A 27,753-nucleotide genomic window follows, 5' to 3' on the forward strand; every position below is an offset into this window, starting at 1 on the left:
TAACTTCTTAGGGTCAAATTCTGAAAGTGTCTGATTTATTTAAAAAATAAATTATATCTTGATTCTTTTCAGGTTCATGTGACGCCGGTCGGGCTGCCTCAAATGCCATCACGATTCAAGGTTTGGGGTGAGTTTCCATGCATCAGTGTCCTCGTCCAGCATGAGAGAACTGTGACCCCTCCATCTAGACAGCTGCAAAGCCACAGTCTGCAGGACCAGCAGGGCCACTTCCCAGGTCTCCCCGGGCCACCCACTCCAGGGCTGGTCTGAGAAAGCTGAGGGCAGGGCTTTCGTCCGCTGGCTGAAATCCAGGGTGCAGTGCTGGTTTGCTTCCTGGGCTCCAACCCTGGGAGAAAAGGGAAAGCTGGTTTCTAGGTTCTGTGTAATAATTCTTCACAAACAGATGTAAGTAGAGCTGGCCAGGGAACGAAGGGAGCTGAACGAACACGCCCACCAGGGGTGGCCCAAACATAAGCGCATCCTTGGATCTCTCCTGGTGCTTGGAGCCCTCACCCACTGGACTACAGAAAGCCCAGACTGCGGAGTGACCCAAGGGCTCCCTCACAAGGCCCCTGCAGGAGCCCTGGGAACCCCATGACGGGCCTCCCGCAGTCAAGTGCTGTCCCCAGCTCTGTGGCTACCCTGCCTGGGAGGCCGCTGCTGGAGGGTCCTCCTCCTGCTTCCAGCTCCCCTCCCTGTCGGAAAACCCGTGGGCCTTCGTAGCGGGAGGGGTGCTGACCCAGGGCCGGCGGGCCCCGCCTCGTCCTGCACTGCCAGCCTCCTTCTCGGGACACCTTCCTGGGGATCCCCTCAAGTCCCTTTCCAGAACACGTCCTCAGTCTAACACACAGGTGCGTGAACGTCTGAACTCCAGCGAGGAGGCTGAGACCTTTCCCACAGGATCCCTGGGCCCCACGCAAAAAAGGGTTTGGATGAACATGGTCTCCACATCCAGAACATTCCATGATGGCCAAGGAGTGCAGGAACATGGAACATGCTAAGGCAGGGAGCCAGTCATTCAGGACATACAGATGACATCCGGTGCTGGGGAGTGGGGTGGGGACGGGGGATGCCAACCTGACACCCCTGATGTCCAGCCCCAAGTCTGATAACATAAGGTCTGAGCGTGTACGGCGAGGACGCAGAAACAGCCCCAAATCTGATAACATAAGCTCTGAGTGTGTAAGGCGAGGACGCAGAAACAGATCGAAATTGGATAACATAAGGTCTGAGTGTGTAAGGCGAGGACACAGAAACAGCCCCAAGTCTGATAACATAAGCTCTGAGTGTGTAAGGCGAGGACGCAGAAACAGATCGAAATTGGATAACATAAGGTCTGAGTGTGTAAGGCGAGGACACAGAAACAGCCCCAAGTCTGATAACATAAGCTCTGAGTGTGTAAGGCGAGGACGCAGAAACAGATCGAAATGTACCTGGAGTAGGTGAGGCTCGTTAAGAGTCGCCTCCTGAGCTGAGCGTCTCTTCTGAAGCTTGCTTGCTGCCGTTTTCCCACCACCCCATCCCGCTGGCCTGGGAGGGTGAGGACTCCAGTGTGGCCTTGGCCGGCTCCCCGCAGCGCTGGGCCTGCGGCTGGTGTTCGTTCTGTTAACGAAGCCCTTGCCTGCTGTCTCCCAGCTCCCCATGCTCCCCAAGCGCAGGGTCCGTCGACACCCGCTGCTTTCCCCATGCACCGTGAGCCACAGCACACAGGAGGCCCCGAGATGCCACCTGCCGTCCTCGACAGCTGTAGATCTTCCCTCCTGTGCAGATGAGAGAGATCAGCCTACCTGCTCACAAAAGCCGCCACTGGCTGGGCGTCTTAGACTGACTCTTGTCTTCTTAGAATTTCAGATAAACACGCTTCCTTCACAAATGCCGACGGTAAAGTGACGGTCACTCCACACAGCAAATGCAAGGTTGCCGTTAACGGGGTGCCCATCGCCACCAGGACAAAGCTGCAGCATTTGGTAAACTTTCCTGCAGGCCCACAGAATGTCCTAGGTCCCCCCCAAGAGCTGGGAGGGGACAGTCATGTGAGGTGCCCACATCACAGACGTGGCAGGATGGGGCGTTCACACCGGCTCGTCTGCCACCATGGTCCGGGGACGACATGGCACTGCTGCTGGAGGGACAGGCCTGCTCCTGACTCGCTGTGTGGTCTTGGGCAAGTCACTTCACTCCTCTGACCTCACCTGGAAAACAAGGAGGGCTGAACTAGGTGTTCTCCAAGGTCCCTTCCAGCTCCAACATTTTGTGCCATTTTAGATTTTTCTTTTTTTTTTTTTTTTTTTTAAGACGGAGTCTCGCTCTGTCGCCCAGGCTGGAGTGCAGTGGCCGGATCTCAGCTCACTGCAAGCTCCGCCTCCCGGGTTCACGCCATTCTCCTGCCTCAGCCTCCCGAGTAGCTGGGACTACAGGCGCCCGCCACCTCGCCCGGCTAGTTTTTTGTATTTTTTAGTAGAGACGGGGTTTCATCGTGTTAGCCAGGATGGTCTCGATCTCCTGACCTCGTGATCCGCCCGTCTCGGCCTCCCAAAGTGCTGGGATTACAGGCTTGAGCCACCGCGCCCGGCCAATTTTAGATTTTTCTAAGAGCCTGTCGCTGAGAGGGGTTGAACAGCATCTTGCAAACGTCGCTGCCTCTTCCTCTCCAATCTGCCAATTCTGGGGCCGCTGCCAGCTTCCCAGCAGCCCTGGCCCCTCCCTGGTGGCCAGAGCCTTTCAGACAGGACAGGCACGTGGGGACTGGCCACTCCCCTTTTGGAAAGCCCCTCAGTGACCTCCCTCAGCCTCCTGTCCCTGGCCACACCGCCCTTCTTTTGGTTGTTCAGCAGCTGTCTCTGCCCCACCAAGACTCACCAGCTGGGAGGGCTTAGCTTAAGCATCACCCCTTGGAAGACGCCTTCTCTAGCCTACAGTCTGTGTTAGTCCCTGGTGTCCCCGCAGCCACGGCTGCACTCGCCCAGCCCAGCCTGGAAACGCGTGGAGGGAGGGCCTGGCTCTGGGTGGTCCACACAGACCCCCAGGGCCAAGGGAGTCCCGCCCTCAATGTGTGCGATGAAGGTGAATGCAGGAGCCAGACGCCACCTGCCCTCCTGTCTGGGTCTCTCCCTGTCTGTGGGATTCCTGAGGGAAGGACATTCCTCAGGTCCTTCTCACTGGGGAGGTTCACCTTACCCTCCTTGGTCTCAAACCCCTCCTAAGCCCACCGTCTCCTCCCCAGGACCGCCTGATTTTGGGATCCAACAGCACCTACCTGTACGTGGGATTTCCTTCGGAGCGGGGCAGTGAGGACCTGAGCAGGTTCGATTACGACTTCTTCCAGTTGGAGAGGGCAGCCGCGGAGGGAGTCAGCACAGACAAACTCGGTGACCCCTCCTGACTGCTGGCCTCTCCCGTGTGCTGATCTGACAGCAGCGATTTCACACTCTGTCTCTCTGCTTTCCTTAAGAAAATCATCATTTGTTTTGTCAAAGTCTAATGTTTACAAAATTGAATTATGATTTCCATATAGAGTGAGTACACGTTAAATATTCAACTCGTTAAATGACGAATGAGGGTAAAGATGGTTCAAAGGGGTAGAGAAGAGAGTGGGGTACACAGCAAATGAGGAAGAATGCTGAGCTAGAGAAGCCGGTGAGTGACCTCCGGCCGCCCCCAGGGGCCTGCTGGGCCTGCAGAAACAGTGGCCCAGCTCAGGAGGGGCCGGCTGGGGCCTGCTCTGGGCTGGAAGTGCATGGCCCAGAAGAACGCACAACCGAGGCCTCTGAGACGGAATCTCCCCTTCTCCTCTGAACGCAGCCTTCAGCAATACCTGAGGCTGGCCGCCCGGCGCTGCCTGTCTCCTCTGGGGCTTTCACAGGCCTTCCTGCTCCTCTTCCCTCCCCGATTCACCGTGCTCGGGGTGGTTCCCCCAGAATCCAGGTGAGGCTAGAGCCCGCTGAGATCTCAGTGGTGTGCGGGCTTCCTGGAGGGGCCCAGGCTTTGCTCAGCAGCGGGACTGTGCCTGAACTTGCAGTAATGACACCGCTGGTGGAAAGTGGGCAGACCCACCTGTGTGTATGCACAAGTTCCTCCCTGTTCCCTACACCACAGTGTTTCTCTCAGAATTTCGGCAAAATACATCGATTTGAAATTCACCTCCTTGCTCTTCTGCTGCCGAAGTTCTCAACTTTTAAAAACGAACCAGGCCGGACACGGTGGCTCACGCCTGTAATCCCGGCCCTTTGGGAGGCCGAGGCGGGAGGATCACGAGGTCAGGAGTCCAAGACCATTGCAAACATCGCTGCCTCTTCCTCTCCAATCTGCCAACTCTGGGGCCCCTGCCAGCTTCCCAGCAGCCCTGGTGGCCACAGCCTTTCAGACACGACAGGCACGTGGGGACTGGCCACTCCCCTTTTGGAAAGCCCCTCAGTGACCTCCCTCGGCCTCCTAACACGGTGAAACCCTGTCTGTACTAAAAATACAAAAAATCTAGCCGGGCGTGGTGGCGGCGCCTGTAGTCCCAGCTAGTCAAGAGGCTGAAGCAGGAGAATGGTGGGAACCCGGGAGGCGGAGCTTGCAGTGAGCTGAGATCCGGCCACTGCACTCCAGCCTGGGCCACAGAGCGAGACTCCGTCTCAAAAAAATTAACAAAAAAACAAAAAACAACGAACCAGCAAGACTCTGTCATACCAGGCCTGGAAAAGCCATCTGTTCATTGACTTTCTCTCCGAGGTTGACTGTGCCGCTGCCCTCGTGGCCCTGGTGGCGCCATGAAGCTGAACCAGCCCCAGACCCTGGCTCGGACCCTAGTGAAGACTTGGGTCCCCAACAAGGCAGCAGCTGTGTGAGCAGTTTGGAGTCAGACCTCAGGGCCAAGGGCACTGTGTGCACCCACAGGCCAGGGGTCTCTAAAGAGTTGAGATTTGCCGATTAGAGTCAGTACCAGCCTGGGTTTGAGAGGGAGATTGATCCTTCCATAATTTCCACAAGCCTCTCCTTCAAGCCATCCCAAGTATAAGAAAAGCACAGGTCGCTTGCTATGCCAGCAGCAGCTCGAGGTCACCTCCAGGCCTTGTGTCTAGCCAGCCATGTCTCACCCCGCCCCACCCTCCTCCAGTCTGGAGCCACCTTGGCTCAACGACCCTGAGACCAAGAATGGTAACTGGGGGCACAGGGTCTGCTGCCTGCGGCCAGAATGCATGGGTTGAGATAAGCAGCTACATAAGGAGAAGTCAGGCAGTGTCGTTTTCCCCTCAGTTTTTTTTTAATTACATGCTTGTAATTTTAAAATGTAGATATTTGATGAGCAGCTGAACGAAGGAACAAATAAGCATACAAATTTATTCATGGTGACGGCGTGGTGTCTCGTGCCTATAATTCTAGCACTTTGGGAGGCCAAGGCAGGAGGATCGCTTGAACCCAGGAGTTGAAGACCAGCCTGGGAAACAAAGTGAGACCTCATCTCTACAAAATATTTAAAAAATTAGCCAGGCATGGTGGCTTGCACCTGTAGGCCCAGCTACTCAGGAGGCTGAGATGGGAGGACTGCTTGAGTCCAGGAGGTGGAGGCTGCAATGAGCAGAGATCATGCCACTGAAGGCTAGCCTGGATGACAGAGCAAGAAAGCTAAAAAAAAAAAAAAAAAAGAAAGCTAAAAAAAAAAAGAAAGAAAAAGAAAAAGAAATAAGAAAAAAAAAAAGGGCCTGGTATGGTGGCTTATGGCTGTACACCTCTAATTCCAGCACTTTGGGAGGCTGAGGCAGGCAGATCACCTGAGATCAGGAGTTCAAGACCAGCCTGGCCAACATGGTGAAACCCCGTCTCTACTAAAAATACACAAATTAGCCAGGTGTGGTGGCACACACCTGTAATTCTAGCTTCTTGGGAGGCTGAGGCAGGAGAATCTCTTCAACTCGGGAGGTGGAGGTTGCAGTGAGCCGAGATGGCGCCACTGTACTCCAGCCTGGGCAACAAGAATGAAACTCTGTCTCAAAAAAAAAAAAAAAAATTATTCATGGTGGAACAAGTGACTGACTTTCACCTCCCCTGTGATTGTTGCCAGGTGCTGCGGATGGTGGAGACGGCAAGGCAGACCCCAGTGTCCTGGCTGCATTCCAGGACTACATCAAACTGATGCCGCTGGTTGCAGAAGCAAATCAAATGAGTGAAGAGCTGAAGAAGGTAATTTAGCCAGAGCCAGGAGCTGGTATGCCAGGTGCCCCTTGTGGGGCAGGGGCGCCTTCTCAAGGACTCTCAGGGAACTAGCGACAGAAGCCAGACTGCCCAGCCCAGTCCCGAGCACCATTCCTTTCACCAACAGCCTACCAGGGCCATCAGGATCCCAGACCAACTCTCACTGGCCATGAGCAGGCCCTCCCAGATGGTCCTGGGGCCTCTCCGGGTCTAGGCACCCTGATGGCTGCTGTGCCACGGAGACCACCCGGGCCGGGGACAGCTCCCTGGAGACATGAGCTCCCATCGGCCGGAAACTTGTAAGAGATTTAATCAATTTGGTAGGGACTCCAAGTGTTAGTTCCAGGATATATCGGAGAAAAACTGGTGCTCTGTCCTTCCTCTTAGTGGGAAATCCAAGGGGCAAGAGTGGGACACCTTCTTAGAGAAAGTCTTATCCATTCGTTGTTTAGGAAGCTGGAGGGTGGGAGGATGAAAAAGCAATTGCAAAAGTGGTATGAGCTGTGAATGTAGGATTGTTTTTTTTTTTTTGACAGGGTCTCACTCTGCTGTCCAGGCTGGAGTACAGTGGTGCAGTCGTGGCTCACTGCAACCTCCACTTCCCAGGTTCAAGTGATCCTCCCACCTCAGCCTCCCAAGTAGCTGGGACTACAGGCGTGCACTTCCATGCCCCGCTAATTTTTGTATTTTTAGTAGAGATGGGGTTTCGCTATGTTGCCCAGGGTGGTCTTGAACTCCTGGGCTCAAGCAATCCACTCGCCTCAGCCTCCCAAAGTGCTGGGATTACAGGTGTGAGACACTGTGCCCAGCGAATGTGCAATTATTGAGTAAGAAGTGTTTCTTTTACCAGGGACTTAACATGGAATTGAAGGTGAAGAATTTGGCATCATCAGATTCCAAGGGCTATGACCTACAGAAGGAGGTCTTGGTGAAGGTGACGCACCACGGGACTCACGAGGTGAGGCCCCACGGGGACGGGACTCGGGAGGGGAGGGTCCGCGGGGACGGGACTCGGGGCGGGGGGAGGGTCCGGGGGGAGGGGACTGGGGGGGGGAGGATCCGCGGGGACGGGACTTGGGGGGAGGATCCGCCGGGACGGGACTGGGGGGGTTGGATCCGCAGTTACCTTTACCAGCTGCAGCCTCCGGAGACCCAGTCAAGGGCAAAACGTATTCCAAGTGTGAGCTGGAGCTCTGGGGAACAGGGGGATCCACTCTCCCGTTCCCTGTCCTGGGTCCTCCCTCACAGCACCAGCCATTCCCTGTCCTGGACCCTCCCTGGCAGCACCAGCTCCTGGGAGCTTCCGAACCTACCCTGCACTGAGCATCTGTTCATGCTGAATATGACTCAAAGGCTTTGGTACCAGAAGGGGGCCTGGTAGTGGTGTCTGTGCATGTACATGTGTGTGTGTACATGTGCACGCGGGAGCACAGACTGCCTGTCTGCAGCAATGAGAAAAGCCGCCCTCCTAGGTGCTCCAGAAAAGGCCGTTTCACCAGCTGCACTGGCTGATCCACTGGACCTTACTGTCAGGAAGGTCAGTTTTAGAAACTGAAGACCCTGCTTCCTCTCCCTCCGCCTCAGAGGAGGAAACAGAAAATGCAGGCCCGTCTTGCAGTGCCCCTTGCGCACATCAGGCCCCTGGAGCAGCCCTCAGGCTTCGGGCTCCAGCACACTCAGCCGTAGCCCTGCCAGGCTGCTCCCTCCCTGCTCAGCAACTGGAGCTTCACTTTTCTGCTCCTCTGCTCATTGCCCGAAAATTGCCAAAATGTTCTGGGCCAAGACTGATTTTTGTAAAGCTTTTAAAAATTGTGAAATGAAATATGTGTGTCCGTGCCATGTGGTCAGCACCTGTGCACCCACCACCTTGTCCATGGGAGTTTCGCCCTCCAGATGCTGGGGCTGGGCTGCCAAGATCCCGCCCCAGGGAGGAAACCGAGCAAGGATCCTCCTGGAGCCCAGGTCGTCAGAGACCGGCCCCTTTCCTGCAGGTCTGTGTGATGTCAGACACTGGGGAGTCAGGCTGGACTTCTCTGCCATGTTCTGTGGGGCCCTGGGAGGGGATCCCTCAGTGTGTTTGTACTTTGCATTTTTCTTTTTTTCCAGCAAAGGCCACTGGGGCAAAGTGGCTCTGGTGCCCCGATATTCCACGTGCCTCTTTTGGGCCAGGCTTTCCCCTAGAATTTGGCTTGGCAGTTTCCTGTCTCGTCAGACCTTGTTTTAAGAAAATTTGTAATTCTAAAAAATCCTTTTCTATGCTATTCTATTTTGTATTATAGTCTAAGATAGTTCGAAAAATAGCCTTTTAAACTATTGCTAGCAGAAGAGTTACTGAGTGCACATGAAGGCATTCGTGAGCTCCTGCTTGTCATTACCAGAAACAGGACAGGCGACGGAGTTTTCACACTATCATTGGGAGAATTGTATGGGAGGGCTGAGGGCCTGGATTCAGGTGAAATGTCATTTTCCTTCAGCCCAGCATCCTGTCACTGGGACAGGCAGCTGTTTGATAGGACTGTCACTGGGACAGGCAGCTATTTGATAGGACTGTCACTGGGACAGGCAGCTGTTTGATGGGACTGTCACTGGGACAGGTAGCTGTTTGATAGGACTGTCACTGGGACAGGCAGCTGTTTGATAGGACTGCTTCTGCTTAAACACACCAGGTTCTCTGTTAAGGGGTTGTACAGTTTGGTTTTTTTTCCATTTTTCTCATGAAGGTATGAATCTTACCAATCTGTCATCCTCAAGACTGTTCATTTTTACATTAAAACAAGTAAGATTAGGCCCGGCACGGTGATTCCCATCTGTAATCCCAGGATTTGGGGAGGCCAAGGTGGGTGGACGTCTTGAGCTCAGGAGTTCGAGACCAGCTTGGGCAACATGGTGAAACCCCATCTCTACAAAAAATACAAAATTAGCTGAGTATGGTGGTGAGCACCTGTAGTCCCCGCTACTGGGGAGGCTGAGGTAGGAGAATCACCTGAGCCTGAGGAGGTCGAGGCTACAGTGAGCTGTGATCATGCCACTACACTCCAGCCTGGGTGACAGAGTGAGACCCTGTCTCAAAAAAACAAGCTTAGTGCCAGTGACCTGTCCTCAGATGAAGCCCTGCTTTCCTCAGGAGGCTTCTGGAAGCCTGTAGTCTGGGGCTCTTGTGACACGGTGTGTAGATGGAGGCTTCTGGAAGGCTGTGGTCTGGGGGTCTCTTGTAACATGGTACGTAGATGGAAGCTTCTGGAAGGCTGTGGTCTGGGGGTCTCTTGTAACATGGTATGTAGATGGAAGCTTCTGGAAGCCTGTAGTCTGGGGCTCTTGTGACACGGTGTGTAGATGGAGGCTTCTGGAAGGCTGTGGTCTGGGGGTCTCTTGTAACATGGTATGTAGATGTGGGCAGTGCATGTGAGACAGGTACTTCTGAAGACTAGAAGACCAGCAGAGACAGCTGTGGGTCCCAGCTAGACACACGAATGGTACTTTGCTGGCTGATCGTGTACGTGTTCACCTATCCTCCTCGCTGACTGTGTGGACGGCGACTGCTGCTGCAGCTCTCAGGGAGGACGCAGTGTTGTGCAACTGTTGGAGTCACACATCACAGACAAGCCCAGGAGCAAACCAGGGCTGTGTGAGGGTTGGGGAGGGTTTTCTGACTGGCATGCTGCCAGCTTGTGGTTACTTTTCAGCAGTATTCACCCAACAGCTGTTGGCTCTGGTGAGCAGCACATCCCACCAGGGAACTCTGAGTCAGCCCTGCAGAGCCCACCCGGGAGCGGGCGGGGGTCAGCATGGCCTTGCAGCCTGGCCCGGAGCCTCGCTGACCTGTTTCCTCCTCAGGCCAAGGATGACATGCAATTTTAACTGACACCAGGCCTGTGGTCTGATATCCACAGGTAATGAGGCAGTGAATTCATTTATTATCTAGATTCCCATGATCTTAGTTCCCTAAAGTCTTTAAGAAAAAGCAGAATAAGGCGGTGCAGTGGCGCACGCCTGCAGTCCAGCTACTCCGAGGCTGAAGCAGGAGGCCCGCCTGAGCCCAGGAGCTCGAGGCTGCAGTGAGTTAAGCTTGGGCCACCGCACTCCAGCCTGGGTGACAGAGTGAGATCACGTATTAAAAAGAAAAGAAGGTCAGGAGATCGAGACCATCCTGGGTAACACAGTGAAACCCCGTCTCTACTAAAAATACAAAAAAAAAAACTTAGCTGGGCGAGGTGGCAGGCGCCTGTAGTCCCAGCTACTCGGGAGGCTGAGGCAGGAGAATGGCGTGAACCCGGGAGGCGGAGCTTGCAGTGAGCTGAGATCCGGCCACTGCACTCCAGCCTGGGTGACAGAGCGAGACTCCGTCTCAAAAAAAAAAAAAAGAAAGAAAAGAAAAACACACAAACAGAAAAACCACAATGACTAGAACTCCCGTTGTTCCCTGCTGCGCCACATTCTTTTCTTTTCTTTTCTTTTTTTGAGATGGAGTCTCTCTCTTTTGCCCAGGCTGGAGTGCAGTGGCGTGATCTCGGCTCACTGCAAGCTCCGCCTCCCGGGTTCATGCCATTCCCCTGCCTCCACCTCCCAAGTAGCTGAGACTGCAGGTGCCCGCCACCACAGCCGGCTAACTTTTTGTATTTTTAGTAGTGACGGGGTTTCACCATGTTAGCCAGGATGGTCTCGATCTCCTGACCTCGTGATCCGCCCTGCCTCTCGTGATCCTAGACTGCCTCTAGGAGAGTACTATGGTTCTTCACTTTGAGGCCAACAGAAAAAGATGCAATCTGTTTTCGGAGTCCTGAGAATGTCCTTTCTATGAAGAGACATCATACATAGAATGACTTATCTGTTGATTTTTGCTTTTGCTTTTCAAGTTGCCCAGAAAAGGAGTTCCTAGTTTTACCTGACATTTATGGTCTAAAAATTACCTACCTGGAATCCCTTATACTGTGGCTTCAGGTTTTGTCCCCTCTCCAGACCCAGTGTTGACAGAGGCTCTGTCCCTCACCCAGTAAGGAGGAAGACAATGGCAGGCTGTTGTCCTGGATCTGCTGCGCACTGGGTGTGAACCCCTGAACAGGGAAGGACACCTGCTTGGGTCTCTGCAGAATGAAGCTCAGCATGCCTGCCATGCTGGGCCGGGAGGGCTGTGGGAGTGTCTCCTGTGCGTGTGGATGTGTGCCCGTGTGCACACCAATCACGGCAGGGGAGCCACCTCTCAGCTCTTCTCCAGACTAATACCCCTGCATCATCTTCCATGGTTGCTGTTAATGAATGACCAGGCTCATTAAATGACACAAACTTACTACCTTATCGTTCTACACGAGAAGTCCAAATTGGGTCTCACTGGGCTAAAAGCAAGGTGTCGACAGGGCTATACTGCTTTCCGGGCCTGAGGAAGAGAATCCGTTTCCCAGCCCTTTCCAGCTTTTAGAGGCCACCTCCCTCCATCTTCAAAGCCGCCACATGGCCTCTCTCTGACCCCGCAGGCACTGTCATCTCTCTTTCTGACCCTCTCTTATGCCTCTCTCGGCCACACTGAAGACGCTTGTGATTTCACTGGGGCCACCTGGATACTCCAGGCTAATCTCCGTATTTGAAGGTCAGCTGATGACAAACCTTAATTTCCGTTTGCCGTGTAAAGTAATATATTCACAGGTTCTGGGGATTAGGACTTGGGCATCTTTGAGGACCATTCTGCACATCACGAGCCCAAACCTTCGTTTCTCCTGAGAGGGTCTGTTTTCCGACCCCTTCATCATCTCCTCTAAGTCATTTCCTAGGCTCAAGCGATGCTGAAGCAACAGGTCCAGGAATGAATATGGTATTCTTGACGTCAGCAAAGCTAAGTTTGGAGAGAGTGGGATGTGGCCATGAGTACCTCAAACCCAGTCAATGGAGGGAGCGTGCTGGCAGAAATCAGAGTGATGAATTGTTAAGAGCAGCAGATGAAATCAAACACTGGTGACATACCTCTGTGTTTCCAGGTGTGGATATGGTCAAAAGCCAAGTTCATCAATAGGAAATTCCTAATGGAGGAACTTTACCAGCGCTTTCTAGATGGAGACAACAGCCCTGTGGCTCCAGAAGACGACCCTTTCTGGGATCCTGTCGAGGTCATCCACTTGGGCTCAGCTCACGTCTGGCTCCAGTCGCTGGCCTACTGCATGAAGCTGGAGGAGCAAGTGGAGTTTCTGAACTGTGACGGGCTGGAGGAGGCGGTGCTGCCCATCTGCATGGCGCCCTGCTCCCCGACAGGACAGTGAGTGTCTCCTTCCCCTGCCTACTTCTGGGTCAGTCACACACGGAAAATCCGGAGCAAGCCTGAGTTCTCCTGACGGGTGGTCAACTTGGTACCCTGAACAGGTCATTCATAAGACAAACGAAAGAGCTCATTCATTCACCATTTGGCCTCAACAAATTTGATTTTTGCTATCCCCTGGGGACCTAAGGAATGAGGAGGACATCTAGCAAAGAGGCAGGTGTAGTAGAAAGAGTCCTGGACAAAACCGAAAGAGCTGGGTGGGTTCCAAACAATGGACCCTCAGGAGAGAAGCCAGGTGGACTGTGGGGCCTCCCCAGCCACACTCCCCTCCTGGCCCTGTGGGCCTGGCATCTGCCGCACGGGACGCTTTCCCATGCTGAAGTCCCAACCTGCTTCAGGAGCCAGAAGTAGAAGCTGATTTTCCAGCTCAGCCCTTTTCTTGAGGTAGGGACTGTGAAGCCCGACCTCATTCTGTGCTGTCACCTGACCTTTCTGTGGGCACAGGCTTGTTCTGAGCTATCAGCTCTGTCCTACACATTGCCTCCTTACCCTTTACTGTCCTTTCTGAATACTCATCTGTTTTCCCTCTTTAGGCCACAGGCAGTTTTTACAAAAGCTAAAGTCTTTGAGCAATCCTAAGCCAAGAGGCCGGCGGGGCGTGGTCTGGGTGCCAGGGCCCTCACAGGCACTCAGTGCAACCTTTCCATCTTTCTGAAGAAGAAATCAGCTCAAGAAGAGAACCTCAAGCTTCCATGACCAAGAAACCAAGCTGCCCAACAACTCACTGCCTTTACCCCAAGCAGCGCTCTGATCACACATTGTATTTCCTGTTGCAAATTAATGAATTTAATTGGAAAGGTTTCAGACTTTGTGAGCCTGGTTGATAGGACAGCAGTCCCTTGTTGGAAAGCTGTCCACGTCAGTGTCTGAGCTTGTAGGCCTGGGGTTCTCTCTTGACTATAAAGAAACAGAGGAAAAGGAAAATGACAACCGAAGAGGCTGCATCTGGGCGGCCGCTGGCTTTCCCACTCTGTCCCACTGTGGACCTACCTAAGTCTTCGGTGTGAGTTTAGCATCCACATCTGTGTGCATCTATCGCATGAGACTGTCTTCCTTTTCCTCCCGGCAGGGAGGTCCTTCGGAAGCCTGGTCTTACTTTGACGTGCCAGGGTAACGGGCTCTTGTTTAGTGCCTCTTGCATGCATGAATGAACTCTACTGTTGGTGATATTAACTATCCCGTCTTCAGTGAAATTAGCTCTCTCTTAAGGATTCTGTTTAATCCCCTTAACATCACAGTCTTAACTTGCTTGGACCCAGCCTAACCCAAGGTCAACGTTAACCTCTTCTGTTTGTAGAACACATGGCGGCCGGGCGCGGTGGCTCAAGCCTGTAATCCCAGCACTTTGGGAGGCCGAGGCGGGCGGATCACAAGGTCAGGAGATCGAGACCACAGTGAAACCCCGTCTCTACTAAAAATACAAAAAATTAGCCGGGCGCGGTGGCGGGCGCCTGTAGTCCTAGCTACTCAGGAGGCTGAGGCAGGAGAATGGCGTGAACCCAGGAGGCGGAGCTTGCAGTGAGCCGAGATCGCGCCACTGCACTCCAGCCTGGGCAACAGCGTGAGACTCCGTCTCAAAAAAAAAAAAAAAAAGAACACATGGCGAGGAGGATGTGGTTATCGACCCTTTGGAGCTGCTAGGCAAGAGGATGGATTTTCAGATTCACATTGTCCGGTGTCTTGGTGTCAGCTGGATGAAGGAAGATGCAAAGCGGGGCATTCAGATAGGGTGCCAGCTTGCACCGCGGAACAGAGCCACACACGCCATCTGCCATGTGGCCCCTGGGGGAGGCAGCCCAGTCTTCCTTCAAGTTTTAAAAATGAGCTTATCACAAAGTTTTCTTAAGTTTCTGTTTAACTTTAAGATGACTATTTCCTCATCTATTTAATAGAGAAGTTTCTCTGTTTAAGATGACTATTTCCCTCATAGTTTCTCTGTTTAACTTTAAGTGACTATTTCCCATCTATTTAATAGAGGGGCCACATGCCTCTCCAGGTCTCTGGCCTGTGGTCAGTGTGTACTGAACTTTTTTTTTTTTTTTTTTTTTTTTTTTTTTTTTTTTGAGATGGAGTCTCGCTCTGTCGCCCAGGCTGGAGTGCAGTGGCCGGATCTCAGCTCACTGCAAGCTCCGCCGCCCCGAGTTTACGCCATTCTCCTGCCTCAGCCTCCCGAGTAGCTGGGACTACAGGCGCCTGCCACCTCGCCCGGCTAGTTTTTTTTGTATTTTTTAGTAGAGACGGGGTTTCACCATGTTAGCCAGGATGGTCTTGATCTCCTGACCTCGTGATCCACCCGTCTCGGCCTCCCAAAGTGCTGGGATTACAGGCTTGAGCCACCGCGCCCGGCCTTGTACTGAACTTTTTACTGAACTTTTTACTGAAGCAGAAATTCTAATTATCAGAAAGAATATCCAGTAAAACCGTATTATCTAAGCAAAACAGTTTTTGGGTTTTAGTTGGAAACAAAAGGACCGTATTATGATATGGCAGAAGCATCAGATATGCTTAAACAAACTAGGCTAAAGGATATTGAAAGATAATGCAGGCCAGGTGCGGTGGCTCATGCCTGTAATCCCAGCACTTTGGGAGGCCGAGGCTGGTGGATCACTTGAGGTCAGGAGTTTGAGACCAGCCTGCCAACATGGTGAAACCCCTGCTCTACTAAAAATAGAAAAATTAACCAGGCGCAGTGGCATATGCCTGTAATCCCAGCTACTTGGGAGGCTAAGGCAGGAGAATCGCTTGAACCCCAGAGGGAGAGGTTGCAGTCAGCTGAGATCACTCCAGCCTGGGCGACAGAGTGAGACTCCACCAAGAAAGAAAAGGGGAGGGGAGGGGAGGGGGAGAAAAGAGAGGAGAGGAAGAGAGAAAGAGAGGAAGAGAGAAAGAGAGGAAGAGAGGGAGAGAGAGAGAGAGAGAAAGAGAGAGAGAGAGACAGAGAAAGAGAAAGAAAGAGAGAAAGAGAGAGAAAGAGAGAGAGAGATAGGGAGAGAGAGAGACAGAGAAAGAGAGAAAGGGAGAGAAAGAGAGAGACAGAGAGATAGAAAGAGAAAGAGAGAAAGAGACAGAGAGAGATAAAGAGAGAAAGAGAAAGAGAGAGAGAGAAAGGGAAAGAGAGACAAAGAGAAAGAAAGAGAGAGATAGAGAGACAGAGAGAAAGACAGAGAAAGAAAGAGAAAAGAGAGAGACAGAGAAAGAGAAAGAGACAGAGAAAGAAAGAGAGAAAGGGAGAGAAAGAGAAAGAAAGAGGGAGAGAAAGAAAGAGAGAGAAAGAGAGAGAGAGAGAGAAAGCGAAAGAGAGAAAGAGAGAGAGAAAGAAAGGAAGAAAAGGCAATAAAGGGAGACTCTGAAGAACAAAAACCAAATCACTGCCTCACATGGAAAATTAACCATTTTTGATTATCTAAGTAGAAGGGATTTATTGAAATCCATTTTGTTTGTTTTTTGTTTTTGAGACAGAGTATTGCTCTGTCGCCCAGGCTGGAGTGCAGTGGAGTGCAGCAATCTCAGCTCACTGCAACCTCCGCCTCCTGGGCTCAGCCTCCTGAGTAGCTGGAACTACAGGCATGCACCACCACACCCACCGAATTTTTGTATTTTTTTACAGAGATGGTTTTTTACAGAGATGGATGTTGCCCTGGTATTCCTGAGCTCCTGGGCTGAATTCCTGGGCTCAAGCAATCTGCCTGCCTCAGCCTCCCAAAATGCTGAGATTACAGGCATGAGCCATTGCGCCCAGTCTGGCCTTTTAAAAATTTTATTATTATCTACATAGTGATGATATCCATGTTGAACAAGGTGCTGGAGGTTGATAAACATGAAAATCAATCACAGGTCATCTTTTATCTGACACATGGGCTGTAAATCTTTGGCTCATCTGTCCCTTTTCTTTACAAATGTGTCCCTTCTGGTTTTAAATTTTATGTTCTTCTCAGGTACAGAATTTACGACCTTCCAAACACTATCTATACCAAACCTGTATGGAAAAGTGTGAATCCACAAATTGAAAAGACTGTCCAATTTGCAGCCTTAACTGCATCTCAGGAGTTTCTGAATTATCTGCAGACAAATGCCCTTATTGTTGACCTATGGGGCCTTCAAGGTACCTTGCTCACGTATTCTTTCATCAGATATACCATACACTGAGGGCTGCAGAAGAGGCAGAGGAGCGAGGCAGTCAGGGTCCTAACAGCGGTGGGCCAGAGCCATCTGTTCCCCTGGGCTCCCGGGCTCTCGTCCAGCAGGGGGGTTACTTTAACAACTTCTCACACGACACTGGAGCTGGGCGACTGGGATGTTTCTTTCTTTGACTGTGTGTCTCCCCACTACAGAAGGCTGCACCGTCCCCACTACAGAAGGCTGCACCGAGCTGAGCTGCTCTCAGCGGGGCCTCGTGGTCACAGGTGAAGGCCACATCCTGGTAGACACCAAGAAAATTTCCACTGTGAACGATCCAAGCCAGGTGTGTACGTATGACATTAAAATGGGCATCCCAGGTGGCTAGAAAATCTCTGACAGCTGCTTGACGTTCCTTCCCCCTTAACAAACGTTTTCTTTATTTACTCCTGTGTACCCTGAGGTGCTTAAACCCTGCTCACCATACACACACCCCCGTCCCATTTGATTTTCCCATGGTAGCCAACATTGCTGGTCTCAAAGGATATGCAGATGATACAGCAAAAGATGAAACTGACATGTTTTCTCGTAGGCGGCCTCAGACCAGATACCAGAACTTTATCTGAAGCTGCTCAAGCTAGAGCAGGAGACAGAGCTGCTCAGGAACATCAACAGAGCCCTGAGAGAGGAGAACATGCTTCTCAAAGAATCACTTGCGAAAACTGCTTCTGGGCAAGGTGAGAGACTGCTCCAGGCTTGGCTGTTTAGCTTATCCCTTGCCTCCTACATTTGGGATGTGTATTTGTCTTTTAATAAACAAACTTTTAAATGAGTTAATTCACATCTTGTTTCATAAACAGAAAATGCAGGACACTTCTTTTCTTCTGCCCTGTGAGATTTCTCATTTCCCTTGGATGGATCCAAACTGGTGCCTGATAAATGCTGATGTAGTAGAATGTCACCAAAATAAATAAATATAGAGATGCCCAAAGAAAGAGATCCATACATCAACGCTGCCTTTTCTTTCCGCCTCAGCCCGGAAGCCTTCCGACACTCTGAAGGTCAGCGGGATGACTGCGCAACTGCCCTCCGCCAGGGACACGAGTCGAATGTGCACACAGCAAGCTGGCTCCGACCGAGAACTCGCCCAGGCTCTGAAGGTGTTCTACCAAAGCATGAACACGGCAAGAGGGCAGCTTTTCAGACTGAGACAGTATAAACCTCCTGTAAGTAACTGGAATCCTGGGAGCACGCAGAATTTCTTTCCATCCAATTTAGACATTTGATGTAACTGTACTTCCTGAGCTTGGAGATGTGTGTGCTGATGCAGAAGAGCAAGGCCAGGGGGCCTTGCTTGACCTGCTCTGTGAGCGCGAATCTACCGCCCTCTCAGGCCGCCATCCGTCTCTGCTCTGACCTTTTTATTTTAGTGCCACATCCGGCTGCTTCCATGCAACCATGTCACTGCATGATTGAAATCCATTCACTTTACAATACAATATACAGACTACCCTGTTCGGTTTATCATTATAAAACCAAGTGTAATTCATTAAGAGACTACAAGATAAAATAATTTGATGACTTCAACAGATGCAGAAAAAACATGTGACCAAATTAAACATCTTATGGCAATAAAAATTCTTGGCAAATTAGGAATAAAATGGACATTCCTCAATCTGATAAAGGCAATCTTAAGACAAACACACAGTGGACAAAATGCTTAGTGATGAATGACTGAAAGCATTTCCTTTCAGATCAAGAGGTCAGGAACGCCAGCTTTCTTGACATCTGTCCTTTAGGTTCTAACCAGTGCAGTAAGGCAAGAAATACAAAGTATGATTGGAAAGGGAAAGAAAAGTAATTACAATAATAGCATACACTTATGTAACACTAAGTGCTTTACGTTTACTGACTCGATTCTCGCAGCAACTCTATGAGGCAGGTACTATTATTCACCTTATTTTACAGTTCATGGAACATGTTTAAAGACACATCACTCATCTGTGGCAGGGCTGAGGTCCAGACCCCAGTTCCCGAGTCTATACTCTCCCACCACACTGCGCTGCCTCTAGTATTATCCCAGATGACATGCTTGTATAGACAGAAAATCCCCAAGAATTTATAAATGAATTACAAAGTTGCTGGATACAAAAATCAAGATTTAAAAATTAACTGTATTTGAATATAACAGCAGCAAGCAGAAAATTACTTTTAAAATAAAAGACACCATTGATAACTGCATCAAATATATGGAATACTTAGGCCTATAGCTGACATTAAATATGTAAGAGTTGTATGGAGAAAATTTTAAAACTTATTTGAGAGATGTTTGAAAGGATATAAATAGATAGAGAAATTGACATCTCTCTGTGGTTTGGAAGATTTGTTACTGTACATCTGTCAACTCTCCCCCAAGAGTCAGTGTAATTCCAATGAAATGTAATATAACCTAACAAGATAATTCTACAATTTGTATGGAACTGCAAAAGCAAAACCTAGCCAGGATGAGAGCAGACCCAAGAAGAGGACAGAAACACTTGCCCTACCTGACATCAACACTTCATTTCAATGCCACTGTAACAGAGGCAGTAAGGTATGGTGTTGGCCCAAAGATAGATAAATCACCAAAGAAAAAGAACAGAAACTCAGAAACAGATTTATTCAGGACTACAGACTTGATATACAAGCAAGAGGAACTGCAAATCAATGTGGCAAGGATGGACTTTTCAATAAACAGTGCTAGGGGAATTAGGAATATGTATGGGGAAAAATGAAACTGGATTCCTATCTAAAACTACCCCAGAAATCAATTTCAGGTGAGAATTAAAGAGCTAAATGTGGAAGGCACAACCCTAATGCTTTTATTTATTTACTTACTTATTTATTTAAGTATTTTAAAAATAGAGATGGGGTCTTGTTATGTTGCCCAGGCTGGTCTTGAACTCCTAGCTTCAAGCGATCCTCCAGCCTCAGCCTCCCAAAGTGCTGGAATTACAGGCATCAGCCACCACGCCCTGCCTCTAATACTTTCAGAAGATACTTTAAGAGGTTGTCTTTACCACCTCACAGTGGAAAAGGATTTCTTTTTTTTTTTTTTTTTTTTGAGACGGAGTCTCGCTCTGTCGCCCAGGCTGGAGTGCAGTGGCCAGATCTTAGCTCACTGCAAGCTCCGCCTCCCGGGTTCCCGCCATTCTCCTGCCTCAGCCTCCAGAGCAGCTGGGACTACAGGCGCCCGCCACCTCGCCCGGCTAATTTTTTTGTATTTTTTAGTAGAGACGGGGTTTCACCGGGTTAGCCAGGATGGTCTCGATCTCCTGACCTCGTGATCCGCCCGTCTCGGCCTCCCAAAGTGCTGGGATTACAGGCTTGAGGGAAAAGGATTTCTTATGCATCACACACACACACACACACACACCCCTAGCTTTAAAGAGGGAGACTGGTAAATTCAGCTAAATTAATATGGTGAACTTTGTCCATCAAAAGACACCAAATGAAAGAGCCAGAAGGAATGGGAAAAGTTCTTTGTAACACATTTAACATAGAATGAACTAATATCCAAAATAAAGAACTACTACTACCCAAAAAGAAAAATAGACAACCCAGTAGAAAAAAAAAACGGTCAAAAGATTTGAACAGGAACATCACCAAAGAGGAGATTAAAAATGCCAATCAATACATGGAAAAGTGCTTCATCGCATTAATAGTTTGGAAAATACTAACTGATACCACCATGAGATACCATTATTAACCTTCCATACTGGCAAAAACTGAAAAGCCTGACAATATCAAGTTGTGGTGAAGACATGAAGTAACGGAAACTCTCACGTATGGCTGAGAGGAGTATAAACTGGCACAACCATTTGAAAATTATTTGGCATTTACTTATTAAAAGCTGAAGATACTAGAACCTAGAAGGCTGCAATCCAGCTCTTCCTCCTTCACGGGCGAACTGGTTCTGCAGAGACTCAAGCCCTAATGCCTCAGGCAGAGGTTCTCAAGGTGAGCCCTATGGCCTGGCAGCTTCAGCAGCATCTAGGAGCTTGTCAGAAATGCAAATTCCAGGGCCCCACCCCAGACCTACTGAATCAGAATCTCTGGGTGTGAGGCCTGGTAACGTGTGTTTCAACAAACCCTCTCCATGATTCTGCCTTCAAGTTGGAGAACCTGCTGCACTGAGGCATCTGGCGTATGAAATACGCTCACTCTGTCAGACACGTCTAGGACGGCACTAGTTACACAGCATTCTTGAAAGAACAGAGAAAATAATTCTTCAGATCACTTCTGTTCTGTGGTTCAGATGAGGGGCCAGTTGAAAAACACGACCGCAATCTTAGTTCATGTGCACTGCTGTTCTAAAGCCCTCTTCCATAGTAGCCCCAAACCGGAAACATCCCTAATATACGTTCACAGAAGGCGGTAAACGTTGGCGCCTCTATGCTGTGTAACACTACAGTGCCATGAAAATAATGAACAACAGCCACAGGCAACACGAACAGTGTCCCAATAGTGATGGAAACCAAGTTATGAAAGATGACATCCAATGCGATTCTATAAACATCCAAAGAGGGCAAAATAGACTGTTCAGGGATATACTCCAGGTGGCAAAACTACTGAGAAAGGCAAGAAAACGGGGACCACACAAGTCAGGCTGGCAGCTGCTTCTGGGACGGGGAGGAGGTGACAGGAGGCGTTCCAGGCAGTGGGCTCTCTAGAGCAGGTGTGTTCACTTCATGCCGGTCAATACATTTAGGGTACTTTTCTGGTCTACGTATCTCACAATAAAAAAGAATAACTGGTTAAATGAAAGACCCCATAAACAGAGTTTCAAATAAACCACAGCCTGGAAAATATATTAGTATTATTTAGCAAGCATTAGTATTCAGAACAAACAATTACTTTTAAGATTAAAAAAAAAAAAGATAATATGTTGGAAAGCACATTAGAAAAAATCGGCAAAGGATTTGAACAGGCATTTCGCTAATACTCAGGGAAACAGAAACTGAATCCCAGTGCCGCGTCATACTACCTGCTCTCTGCCGTTCTCATCTGCAGCCAGTGCGGTGCCATCTCCTCCACCATCTGTCTCCAGGACTCTGCCCCAGGCCATCCCCAGTTCTCAGGGGCACTTGTTCCACTGGTCAGGGGAAGCACTGGCAAAACCCTACCAATGGGAGAGCTCCCACATCCACTGGCTCCTTAAGACTCCTTTAGTACTCCTTTGACAGTGTAAAACACTATGTAAGTAACATTCCAACTGAAAATATCTGAATTACCTCGCTCGTTTTCCCTACTGGCAGTAACTTAGGGTCATCTGAAACACAGCCGCTCCGAGGTGACGCTCTGCCTCTGCTAGCAGCTTTCAAATGCAGTTTTCTATCCCTGAGGGGAACTTACTGGGCACCCCACTCACAGACACACAATAGTCTTTACTCTGATGACATGAAGTCTGTCACTATCATTTTTTTCACTTCTTTTTTTTAGGAAGATGATCAAATGCTTCGACCATTCGTAAACCAACGGTCACAGATGTTTAAGGATTTGGGGGATCTACTTGAATCCAGCTTGTGGAAACTGAAAAAGGATGTTGCTCTTATAGTGAAAAAGAAGAGAGAATATTTACTGCATGTCAAGTAGTGAAGACACACCAACTAAAAACTGAAGATATTCAAGCTTCAAGTTGTGAAGATGATTTGTGTAGCTAACAAGCTTACCTCATTTCCCACTTACTTTACCTATTTCTTCTACCAGTTTTAAGCAAAACGTTCTTTCCATGTGATTGTAAATCATCTCCGTAACCTAAAGGCTGCTTGAATGGCCCTCCGTTCCTGACGCATAGAGGGGAACCACACACACTGGGGTCTATTTGAGGTTGGAGGGTGGGAGGAGGGAGAGGGTGAATGATTAGCACTCGGAGCTCTGGGATCAGACTGCCGAGGTGAAATCCCGGTTGAGTCCATCACTTACTAACTGCAGGATTTGGGGCCACTGACTTTCCCTCTCTAAGCCCCTCTTTCCTCATTTGTTTTATGGGAAGGATAACAGTATTTATTGCAAATGGTTAATGAACGTAAAGCACTTAGAACAGTGCCTGAAACACAGACGTGATTGATAAGCATTCACCATTAATATTTTTATGGTAAACAGTTCAAAACTTCAAATGAAGCTCTTTTATCTATATTGCTTGCTGTCAGACCTACAGACAATGGTTATTTCATGTCTCTCATTTTGTATCTTGCTCTGAGCAAGTTTGAATTCTACCTCTACTTATTATTCTCTTCTCATAAGTTTATCTGAAATACTGTTATGTTCGATTTTTTCAGCAGCAGGAGTGCCCGTATGATGGGACCTTTTCAGTGTAGGGTCTGCGGTTCAAGGATTATAACTGTTTTTTTTTGTTTTGTTTTGTTTTGTTTTTTTTTTGAGACAGAGTCTCGCTTAGTCGCCCAGGCTGGAGTGAGTGGCGCGATCTCGGCTCACTGCAAGCTCCGCCTCCCGGGTTCACGCCATTCTCCTGCCTCAGCCTCCCGAGTAGCTGGGACTACAGGCGCCCGCTGCCTCGCCCGGCTAATTTTTTGCATTTTTAGTAGAGACGGGGTTTCACAGTGTTAGCCAGGATGGTCTCGATCTCCTGACCTTGTGATCCGCCCGCCTCGGCCTCCCAAAGTGCTGGGATTATAGGCGTGAGCCACCGCGCCCGGCAAGGATTATAACTGTTAGTGAAAGCTCTGTTAGGAGTTAGTCTATCTTGAAGCCAATCTTGATTCCACAAATTGACTGATGGGTGTTAGTCAAGGATATGATAAAAAGCTCAACACCACTGATCATTAGAGAAATGCAAACCCAGACCACAATGAGACACCCTCTCACACCAGTCAGAATAGCTATTACTAAAAAGTCAAAAAATAAAAGATGCTAGGCTGGACATGGTGGCTCATGCTTGTAATCCCAGCACTTTGGGAGGGTGACGCAGGCGGATCACCTGAGGTCGGGAGTTTGAGATCAGCCTGACCAATGTGGAGAAGCTCCGACTCTACTAAAAATACAAAATGAGCCGGGCATGGTGGCACATGCTTGTAATCCCAGCTAATTGGGAGGCTAAGGCAGGAGAATCACTTGAACCCAGGAGGCAGAGGTTGTGGTGAGCCAAGATCGTGCCATTGCACTCCAGCCCAGGCAACAAGAGCAAAACTCCGTCTCAAAATACAAACAAACAAAAGACAGTGCTGGCAAGGTTGCAGCGAAAAAGGAATGCTTACACACTGTTGGTGAAAGTGTAAATTAGTTCAACCGTTGTGGAAAACAGTGTGGCTATTCCTCAAAGACCTCAAAACAAGTACCTTCCGACCCAGTAATCCCATTACTGGGCATATACCCAAAGGAATATAACTTGTTCTATTATAAAGGCACACACGTGTGTATGTTCACTGCAGCACTATTCACAATAGCAAAGACATGGAACCAACCTAGAAGTCCATCAACAGTAGACTGGATACAGAAAATGTGGTGCATATACACCACGGAATGCCACGCAGCCATAAAAAGGATGAGATCATGTCCTTTGCAGGAACATGGATGGTGCTGGAGGTCATTATCCTCAGCAAACTAACGCCAACTAATGCAAGAACAGAAAACCAAATGCCACATGTTCTCACTTATAAGTGGGAGCTAAGTGACGGGAACACATGGACAGAGGGGAACAACACACACTGGGACCTCTCAGAGGGGTGGAGAGTGGGTGGAAGGAGAGGGTCAGGAAAACTAACAAATGGGGACTAGGCTTAATACCTGGGTGACAAAATAATCTGTATGACAAACCCCCTTGTCACTTTACTTATATAACAAACCTGCACATGTACCCCTGAACTTTAAAAAAAAAAAAAAACCTTTTGGGGCCAAAGACAGACTACTTCTTCTTCTTCTTCTTCTTTTTTTTTTTTTTTTGAGACGGAGTCTTGCTCTGTTGCCCAGGCTGGAGGGCAATGGTGTGATCTCAGCACACTGCAACCTCTACCTTCTGGGTTCAAGCAATTCTCCTGCCTCAGCCTCCCTGAGTAGCTGGGATTACAAGGCACCTGCCACCAGGCCCAGCTAATTTCCGTATTTTTAGTAGAGACGAGGTTTTACCATGTTGGTCAGGCTGGTCTCGAAACTCCTGACATCAAGTGATACACCTGCCTTGGCCTCCCAAAGTGCTAGGATTACAGGCATGAGCCACCGTGCCCAGCCCAAAGACTTCTAATAACAACAGTAGTGATGATGTTGAAACTTAGTAAGTGCTTACACCATGTGCCAGGCACTAATCCAAGTGCTAACCATGTTAGCTCATTTAATTCTCACAATAATCCGATGAAGTTGAGTAACTTGCCTAGGCCATTGTAAGCACAGAGGCTGATGCCAGAGCCTGCATCCCTAACCATGATGGCCTGCTGCCTGACGGTGCAGGACCATACCTGGGAGTCCTGGCTGATATGCAGAAAAAATCAGGAAGGAGAAAATAAGGGGGTGACAACCTCACTCCTTGCTCCCTAAAATATAAAGTTAAGGAAGTCAAATGGGATGACGCTGAAGCTGCACTGGCAGGAGAGGCTGTCAAGGGCTCCAAAAAGGAACCTCTCTAGAAAGCCAAGGGAATCCGGGCTAGTGATTTCAGCTTAATAGCAGGGTCCAGGGATTCGTACGGGAGGCATGGGTTTTGCTTGCAGCTCAGGTCCTGACCACACACACAAGTGAACTGAAAAAACTGCTGTAACCGTGGAGCCCACATGTGGAGCACCTCGTGGTGACAGCCAGGACAGGGCCAGCAAAGGCCTCACAGAACCCTGGTAAGACTCTGTTAGTGAGACGCAGCAACAGTAGAGGCCGGGCAGACTCAGTTCAAAAGACAGAAGCCATTCCTACTCCCAGTGGCCAGGCCGAGGGAGGTCTTTTGAACTGAGCCTCAACGTTTTTGACAATTAGCAGTTTACTCACCTGAGGTGAGTCATATACTTTCAGCAAATGGGAGCAGGCAGAACCTTGGGGGATTAAAAGGAAAATCAGGACGAGACACACACGTACCTCAAGCCAGAGGATGGGGTCACACTGCTACCTTCAGAATCAGGGTCAACGCTCGAGCATACATTGCAAAAGCTAGAAACAGGGACAGGATAGCTTCACCTAGCGGTTCCCAAATGCGTATCAAAAACACAGAGGCTCCGACCTCCTGACCTCCTGAATGCAAACTCCTGGAGGCACTGAGGAACCTGGAGGCACTGAGGAACCAGGAGGCACTGAGGAACCGGGAGGCACTGAGGAACCTGGAGGCACCGAGGAACCGGGAGGCACCGAGGAACCTGGAGGCACCGAGGAACCTGGAGGCACTGAGGAACCCACTGCTGTTCTGTGACTCGGATGTGGGCTCGTCGCGGGCTCGATTGCTCCGGCACCACTTTCTAATTTTAGAGCTGGTAAAACCTTTCCTAAGGTCCCACAAGTTAGGGCACAGCTGAGGATCTGTATCTTGTGACGACCAGGCCAGGACAGAGGAAGCAGAGGTAGGCTGGGCAGTACTGCCACCAAGAATCCCCGTCGTCGAGTTAGATGCCCCCCTTCTTCTTGCAGGCAGAGCAGAAGGGTCTCCCAACACGAATCATAGTCCTAAATATTTCATGTTCCTCACTGTTTAGTAGAAATTCCATAAAGGAGTGGCTGTCTTGTTTAGTTAACGAACAACATGATCGCTCTGTATATATGTGTTTATTATATGCTTATTACAAAAGGAAAAGTCTTTTGCCTTATTTTAGGGCTTCCACGTAAAACCTAGTTAAAATACAAAAAGTAAATTAGAGAAAAATTCTGCTTAGGCAGTGGAAATTGACAGCAACTTATAAGCTGTATCCTTAAACCTAGTCACAGACATAGAATTAGGTAAAGATAAAATGATAAGCCCACTTATTGGCAAGAAACAGGTTAGGCCACTTAAGCAGCACGTTTCTACCACTATACAAATACGCAGGCAGGTCCAAACATTAAACCACCATTCAATTGACAACTCTTTATTTTTCAACTTAGGTAACAGTCCAAAATCAGTGTAGATGGGTGAAAAACTAGGCAAAAATAGCAAAGAGTGCAGTTTCATTTAGCAAAGGCTCAAGACAGCACGTGGAGACACTCACTGGAAGGTGAGATTCCCTTCCCGCTGCGGTAAGGCAAGCGGCAGCTCCTGTCGGACACTAACGCTGCTGCGCGCCCTCCGGAGCAATGCTGCTGCAGCACACGGCGGGCACCGCCTCCCCTTAGACCTGCCAGCTCATTCATGAACACCTACCAGGAACACATCAGTGAAAAATACGTCAAATATGAGTTCTCTCTTAGAAGCAATAAAATCACAAAATCAGCTGAGATTTGAAATTTAGGGTAAGCTAGGACAATTTCCTGCTTTTTAATATATAGATATTTTAGATTTGACAATCGTTTCCACATATACTCAGGCTTACAGAAGAGTTTCAAATATCAAATAGAGAAGCTGTTAATTCGCGCATGTTATGACTTCAGTTAATTCTTCTAGTGTTCAGACTTCAGAGCTGCTAATAACACTAAACTCAATACCGTGTTTGTTGAGTCTGTCAATCAACTTTGTTTTGGAAAAAGCTGCTCCAGGTGTGAAGACCCCGCCCCTAGAAAACAACAACAAGAAACAGTGCACTCAGCTCCTCTCCAGTCTCCTGTTTCACAGGCCTCACTATCAAATTGCTACAGAACCCAGGAAAACCCGAGTCTTCTTGCTCATCACGGCTACCTTTGATTCCTTCCTAAAACCAGCCAAATGAGCAAGTAGCTATTAGTCAGAAGAAACCTGCACCACAGCCAACCCTATCTAGACTGGCTCCGTTCCTGGTGATCCTGTTTCCATTCTATGCCATTCTATTCCATTCTATGCCTGTGTCCAAGGCGCACACTCTGCGCCATCACCCTGAAGAACCGCTGTTGTTTATAAGGACAGTCCTCAGACTCGGGGGGATTAAAGAAAGACCCGAATGGAATAAATTTAGGTAATCAATTATTATTAAAGTGTAAACAGAACTTAAATTGGATGAAAAAGTTTTTAAAAATGTGATAGCTAACATTCATAAATGCTAAATATTTTCAAGGGGGACCTAAGTATTTGAAACAATTGT

The 27,753-nt window shown here is 49.2% G+C and overlaps 3 protein-coding genes across 8 annotated transcripts in view; 1 reads left to right on the forward strand and 2 right to left on the reverse strand.

The window, feature by feature from the left end:
• The window catches only part of LOC102122566 (kinesin-like protein KIF28P), an 85,271-nt gene extending 63,040 nt beyond the window's left edge, over positions 1 to 22,231 (forward strand). Inside the window, 11 exon segments of the mRNA XM_074038335.1 lie at positions 1,838 to 1,967; positions 3,224 to 3,368; positions 6,047 to 6,165; positions 7,028 to 7,135; positions 12,144 to 12,418; positions 14,076 to 14,210; positions 16,417 to 16,583; positions 16,837 to 16,943; positions 17,190 to 17,334; positions 17,633 to 17,823; positions 22,079 to 22,231. Of these exon segments, the coding sequence (XP_073894436.1) occupies positions 1,838 to 1,967; positions 3,224 to 3,368; positions 6,047 to 6,165; positions 7,028 to 7,135; positions 12,144 to 12,418; positions 14,076 to 14,210; positions 16,417 to 16,583; positions 16,837 to 16,943; positions 17,190 to 17,334; positions 17,633 to 17,823; positions 22,079 to 22,231 (1,675 nt within the window).
• LOC135969358 (uncharacterized) lies at positions 5 to 10,379 on the reverse strand. Its single transcript, XM_074031543.1, has 2 exons — positions 3,257 to 10,379; positions 5 to 2,192 (listed from the first exon to the last, which is right to left on the reverse strand). The coding sequence occupies exon 2, from the start codon at positions 1,641 to 1,643 to the stop codon at positions 522 to 524; it is 1,122 nt and encodes a 373-aa protein (XP_073887644.1). The 5' UTR covers positions 1,644 to 2,192; positions 3,257 to 10,379; the 3' UTR covers positions 5 to 521.
• A 4,384-nt stretch (positions 22,232 to 26,615) lies between the features above and the next one.
• Positions 26,616 to 27,753, reverse strand: part of SCCPDH (saccharopine dehydrogenase (putative)) — a 55,259-nt gene continuing 54,121 nt past the window's right edge. For 3 of the 6 annotated variants that reach the window (XM_074031485.1, XM_074031425.1, XM_045390809.2), the window contains 2 exons: positions 27,185 to 27,252; positions 26,616 to 26,899 (listed from right to left, as the gene is read on the reverse strand). In XM_074031485.1, coding sequence (XP_073887586.1) covers positions 26,886 to 26,899; positions 27,185 to 27,252 — 82 coding nt within the window. In that variant the 3' untranslated portion in view covers positions 26,616 to 26,885. Of the gene's footprint in view, positions 27,253 to 27,753 lie in introns of all 6 variants that reach the window. The other 3 variants (XM_074031444.1, XM_045390810.2, XM_045390804.2) reach the window with 1 other exon arrangement.

This window comes from Macaca fascicularis, chromosome 1 (genome assembly GCF_037993035.2).
Source record: "Macaca fascicularis isolate 582-1 chromosome 1, T2T-MFA8v1.1".
In the NCBI taxonomy this organism is placed as follows: Eukaryota; Metazoa; Chordata; class Mammalia; order Primates; family Cercopithecidae; genus Macaca; species Macaca fascicularis.

Bases quoted from the DNA above. Each gene is read 5' to 3' on its own strand.
- LOC135969358 (XM_074031543.1), bottom strand. From the start codon at position 1,643: ATGGGGAGCTGGGAGACAGCAGGCAAGGGCTTCGTTAACAGAACGAAC.